The sequence below is a fragment of the Buteo buteo genome, chromosome 9 (genome assembly GCF_964188355.1).
Source record: "Buteo buteo chromosome 9, bButBut1.hap1.1, whole genome shotgun sequence".
Lineage (NCBI taxonomy): Eukaryota > Metazoa > Chordata > Aves > Accipitriformes > Accipitridae > Buteo > Buteo buteo.
In genome coordinates, this window is record NC_134179.1 from 23,562,018 (window position 1) to 23,568,017 (window position 6,000).

The 6,000-nt window shown below is 51.2% G+C and overlaps 1 protein-coding gene across 2 annotated transcripts in view; it reads right to left on the reverse strand.

The window, feature by feature from the left end:
• MOXD1 (monooxygenase DBH like 1) overlaps positions 1-5,450 on the reverse strand; it is a 53,060-nt gene extending 47,610 nt beyond the window's left edge. Inside the window, exon 1 of one of the 2 annotated variants that reach the window (XM_075035724.1) lies at positions 5,421-5,450. In XM_075035724.1, coding sequence (XP_074891825.1) covers positions 5,421-5,438 — 18 coding nt within the window. In that variant the 5' untranslated portion in view covers positions 5,439-5,450. Of the gene's footprint in view, positions 1-3,212; positions 3,649-5,420 lie in introns of those variants that run through there. The other variant, XM_075035723.1, reaches the window with a different exon arrangement.
• Between the last annotated feature and the right edge of the window lie 550 nt (positions 5,451-6,000).

Below are 6,000 nucleotides of genomic sequence, written 5' to 3' on the forward strand. Positions count from 1 at the left end.
AGAACTTTGAGTCACCAGATTTTTTCAAGGCAAGCACTGCCGGCTGATGGTGGGAGTAGCATCTACTTGCTCTGAGAGGATGAAGAATAAATGCCAGTGGAAATGTCTTCTCTCTTCTCTGAAAACTATCTGGAAGTTTTCCTCTACCTTGATACATGGACATTCCACAGACTAAGGAGTATCTGCTTTTACCTTTACTGACGGCTGTAGTCTAACTACACTTACATGTCTGCTCCCAGAAGAGGACTCTTCCTTCCAAGAACACTTTCTATTTTTAAAGGAGGAAACAGAATTTAAGGGGAGGAAAAAACGCTAAATTCTCCCAAAAGACTAGTGATTTCTATGCCCACTTGAAAGGCTATAAAGGTGTTTCAGAACACCTTGTGAAAATCAGGCCACTAACAAGCACCTCAAAACTTTCAAAGAAACCAAAAAATGACCCTTCTAAGAGTTTAGACCACGATGCACATTTTCCGACTGATGACCATGGAATAAAAACATATTTCTAAAACCAAAAAGAAAAGTAAGTTCTTTCATTATAGGGTGTACGTATTTTAGAGAGTGCAGCTAGGCATAAAACCACATACTTTCAAGGGTACTATCTATGAAAAATTCTTTTTCAGCCGTAAATAATGTAAATGATGATGATACACACTTAAAACAGAACGTGTTTTTAAAATATTAACTGTATTTGTGTGTCCAGTAAAGGGAAGAATTAGATATTACTGAAATAGCATTCTAGAACAAGTTATTCATTTTATAGCAATCCCTGCTGACTGGCCAGAAAAAGCCTTTGGACAAATTCTGTTTCCTCATCGTCTTTGTTTCTGGTGCAAGTACAGAAATATTTTAACAGAGCAACTTTTTAAAAGACCGCAGTCCAGTTTAAAAAGAAACCTTTCTGCCTAGAACTGAAGAAAGAATGGGGATGGAGAAAACCTCATGTCACAACCAAGCTTAACAGAAGTGTTTCTTCTGTGCCTTACCTACTCAAAAGTGCAACAAAACTCACAGCACTTAGCACAGCAGATGTTTATGTGCTAAATTAGTGTTTCAGGAAAAACATCAGGTGTTCTGTAACAGGACTTCTCTCTTCTGTCTCAGTTGTATTTGTCATGGGATGCCAGTGAATAAAATCTTCAGAAGAAGAATGGAATTTGTATAGGCCATTTTAAAACTATGCTGAAAACCAGCGATGGGTGCTGAAAAGAGCCAGAAAAGTGCTTTGAGTGTTGGGGGGAAATGTTCTGCAGTGGGATGCTTAAAAAGCTCAATCTATTTATTTTATGCAAAAGAAAATTGAGGAGTGACTTGATTACAGCATATAAATAACTTTATGGAGGCGGGATGTGGGGGAAGTAGAGTTTTTAATATAGTAGAGAAAATACATAACTGGAACCTGAACCCAGACAAACTAATACTGGAAATCGGGAATAACACAGACTCGCCATTGCCACAAACTATCAAGGGAAGCGATGGATCCTCCATCACTGGATGTCTTTACACTAGCTTTGGATGCCTTTCTAAAAGGCTTGCTTTACCCTAACAGGATCTATGAACTAACCAAGCACAAGTTTTGGGTTTCTTTTAATGGTTAATAGATGTATCTTCTGAAGTGTAAGGCTCCAGAAAGCCTTACATTCTGTGAGCTAAGAGCTCATTGCTTGATGACCAGAATAGGGTTATTTTATCATTAGTGTTTCATTTAGACTGAGGCTTTTGGGAAAATGGTCTTCATTTTGAAATATGGAGAAAAAAATATTCTGAAAATCATTAGCCTGAACTTAGATAAGACAAATATTCGCCTGAAGTTCATACAGCAAACTAATTGGGGGGAAAAAAAGGCAGTATTTATGATAAAAGATCCCTTTTTCTGGAAAAGTTTTGATTTTCTAAAATCTTGACAAAGAGTAGGGAGACCATATTAAGCATTTAGTTTTCTTATGGTGAAATGTTAACAAAAATCCATATCCTTAAAGTAAAAGCTGTCAAAATTTAAGCAGCAGCTTCAAAGATCAACTAGCTCTAACACAACGAAGAAAAGACAGACAGCTTCTCCTAGACCGTACTCTAACAACTGGGTGTTACTCTGCTCTTAAATCGCCTCTCTAAAAGTTCTAATTCAGGCAACCGGGGGAAACCAGATGTCCTGGCGAGCCTGATTCCCCTTTCACTCACCCGTGGGACAAGCTGTCCCTGCTCCCCCAGCCCCAGGGCAACTCCTCCAGGCTGGATCTCAGGTCGCTGAGAGGGGACCGAAGGTGTGGGACCCTTCCCCTCTCACGGCTCCTACCCCACCGGCCACCAGTGCCTCTTGGAGGGGATGCTTCACTGGAAGCACCAGCGGAGCCTCTGCCCCGCACTCCTGTTCCCAGCCGTAGCCCTGGCAGTATCTAGACAATGACAGAAACACACCTAGAGAATTACACCGATACGGCTGGGCTCCTCTAAGGTTGTTTTACGAGGCCAAGCACCAGGAGCCCCAGTAGTTACTCTGTAAGTCCTTCTCAACATCTGGGTCAAAACACCTCCCGGTGAGGAGAGGAGGAACACCAGGGCCGGGAGCAGCACCGGCTGTGCCGCGCCGAGCAGACGAGGAGGTCAGCAGGCTGGGAAGCTGGTGGGATCGTGCCCTCCCACCACTGGGATTACAAAGAGGAAGCTCAGGCGGCCCCAGGACATCATCCAAGCTCCGCCACTCGTTGGCAGGGTGAGGGGAAAGGTGCCGCACCTCGCCGGGAGAGACTCCGCCATCCCTCCCCTCTCCTCCTCGGGTCCAGGCTCGGAGGGCCGGCAGGAGAGAGAGTGCCCAAGGAGAGAGAACAGGGCTGTTGCGTTTTCTGCTTAAAAAGGAAGGAAACCCGACACCTTTGACAAAACCCACGTACGAGTTTAGCGGGAAGGCTGGCACGGAGCGGACCGAAAAGGAAGAGCTCCTCCGGGGTCGGGGTCGGGGTCGGGGTCGGGGGGGAGAGGAACGCCGGACGACGGGAATAACCCGAAAGCTGGAAGGAAGAGGCCAAGAGGTGCGCAGATGAGGGGCGAGGAGGCTGCCAAAGGAAGAGGGGCAGGGCAAGAGGGGCGTCCCGGGAAAGACGCGGCAGGGGGGAGGACAAAGAGGTGCCGGGCGCGGGGAGGGCGCGGGCTGCCGGAGCGCTCTCCCCCGGCGGGCGCCGGCGGCTTGCGAGCGAGGGGAAGGAGCCGGGCCTTACCTGCAGGTAGGGCTGGCCCCTCTCCACGCCCCCCACCACGATGTCGGCCGAGGCCATGCCGCCGCTGGCCGAGAGCCCGAAGCCCACGTAGCCTCGGGTGCGCACCTCCAGGCGGAAGGCGAGGGAGCTGCCGCGGCGGCCCCAGCGCAGGCGGTAAGCGGCCGCGCCGTCCAGTACCGCGCTGTGCGGGTAGCTCCGCGGCGGCGGCCCGGCGGCGGCGGCCCACAGCAGCCCGGCCAGCACCAGCGCCCCGGGGCGCAGCCGCCGCATCCTCCCGCCGCGCACCGGCGGCCGCCGGTGTCTCTGCCTGTGCCCGTGTGCGTCCGTCTCTGTCTGTGCGTGTGCGTGTGTGTGTGTGTGCGCGGAGAAGGGGGGCCGGGTGCCCCGGTCACCCCGCCCCCGCTGCGGGCGGCACCGTGCCGGCCGGCCCCGTCGGGGCAGCGCGCCCTCGGCAGCCGCTTTGTTCGCTCCCCGCCCCGGCCCGCCGCTGGCTGCCGCCCCCCCCGGTTCCCCCGCGCCGCCCGTCGGGGCCGGGCCGGGCCGAGCCCCCCGCCGCGCCGCGCCGGCGGCACCTGCCGTGCGCTCGCCGCGGCTGCCGGGCTCCCGCGGGGGCTGCCCGAAGAGGCGCTCGGGGCCGGCGTTTACGAGCGAAAAATCCTCCTCCTGACGGGGGGAGCGGAGAGGAGGCGGCGGACGGGGCCGCCCCGCTGCTCGCCGGGGACCGCCGGCCCCGCGGGAGCTTGAACTCCAGTGGAAGGAGTCCGCGGGAGGAAGCCCGGAGGCAAAGGAGCGCTTCCCAGCTCTCAGCCGCTTCTTCGCTCACTGCGGGAGCGCGGTGCCGCGGAGGGATGGCCAAGCGGGCGATCCCCCGTCGGGAGGGTTACTTTTGCTCCGCGAGTGGCAAACGAGAACCCCCCCCCCCCCCCCGAGTGATTTGCACCGAGACGGCTCCAAAAGCACAGCCCAAAACCCCACCCGCGTCCCTCGGCGCCCCCCGTCCCCGGTGCCACCGTGGCTCGGCCGGCCTGGCCACACCGTCCCCAACACCCCGGCAGCAGCAACTGCACCCACCGCCAACCCCAGCGCCACGGCGGTAGGAAAGTAAAGATCCGAAAGAGGGGTTGGAGGAATGTTCCCCGGCCCCCTGCGAATCTGGATGGAAAGAAAAAAAGAGCACGGCACCCAAAACAGGAAAGTCATGGTCCACGAGAAGTCACAGGGGGCCTTGAAAGCTCCAAGCAATATGAAATCAGTTTTAAAATGAAGTTACGCTGTTTGAATTGTGTTTTGTCCATGTTTAAACAAAAGAGGGAGAACCTGGCACTCAACAGAAATCAAACATTAATTCTATGAAAAACCAATCAAACTAGTACATAAGGGAAGTTAGGAATGCTTCCTTTCCAGGCTTTTGCATGAAAATAGTTCACAAGTATCACTGGGACTTCCAGAATATCACCACCTACTGTGATGTGAGGAATACATCAAACTACAAAACAACTTCTAGAAAAGAAAATGCTTAAAAAATGCTAAGCACCAAAAATGACTTTCACCTAAAACATCATAAGAAGTCAGAGAAAAACAATAATTAGATACTGGTGGAAAGAAAATAATTTTTAAAGGGAATAGATTGGTGTGACCTTTCTTCCAATTACAGCAGAGACTTCAAAGGTACAAACTCAGATGACTGACAAAATAGAAAATGGTGAGATGCTGAGTGTTTAGATTCTCTTCTAAAAAATTGCTAACACCTACAAGTGGATGCGGATTAATTTAAGGAGAAATTGCAAGTGCGCGATACCTCTCGAGGCCAAAGGTGTGACCTCAGCTCTCAACTGGGGGGATGCACCCTTTGTAAAACTGTGTGTTAAAGAAGGGGTCCTTAGGACAGTTACAAAAGAACATGTTTATGTTTCCTGGGGGCAGGGACAAAGAAGGAATGAAGAATGTTTCTTAAAAGTAGGTTTTTTTCTTAATTTTCTTATAAGACCATATACTATGTTTTTACACAACAGAAACCCTGAGATAAAGTTTCAATCACGTGGACATGGCAAGCTCATACAACAACTTTGCCCTCGGAAAGAACACTTGAATTACACATCTGGTAGAATTGCTGCCTTTCAACCACAACAGTGGTCACCGAAGTCTAACTAGCGCTTCCTATAGCATGCATTGTATAAGCGTTTGTTCAAAATAATGGAAAATACTCACTTTAAAGTACTCCATCATGTCTCAGTTTGGTAAGGATGGTGCTGACAACATTTTAGAAGCCTGTATACAACAGGGGATATTGTTACCTAGGGAAAGATGATGGAATATCCCATCCAGCACAGCAGGAAGAAATAGGGTTCCCCAGCCAGCCTGGATGCGGGTGCCATGAGGGAAGCAGAGCTGTAGGGAGATGTGCACCGCAGAGGCTGTTGTCAGTAAGAGCTGTGCATCTCCCCATACGAAAGCCCGACCTCCGGCTCCCGCACCTCCAGCCAACTCCCTGCTCCTCTTACAGCAAACAGGCACAGACAGAAAACTGACAAACAGGCTCCAATGAACTCAAACTTGGGGTCAGCTGAGATCATTCCAGTCATTCAGCCAAAAGCCAAAGCAGCAGGATCATCTGGTGACTTGGACAAACTGCAGTATCTCAGACAAGCCAGAGGTTGGTTGTAGTGGGTCTGGTAAAGCGGTAACACTCATGGGAAACAGCCCAGTGTTTCTGGGGAGCTGCAGGGGCCTTGGAGGGTGGACAGCCCCCGCACAGCCCGGCATGCGAGTGTCCTGTGTCAGCAAAGCC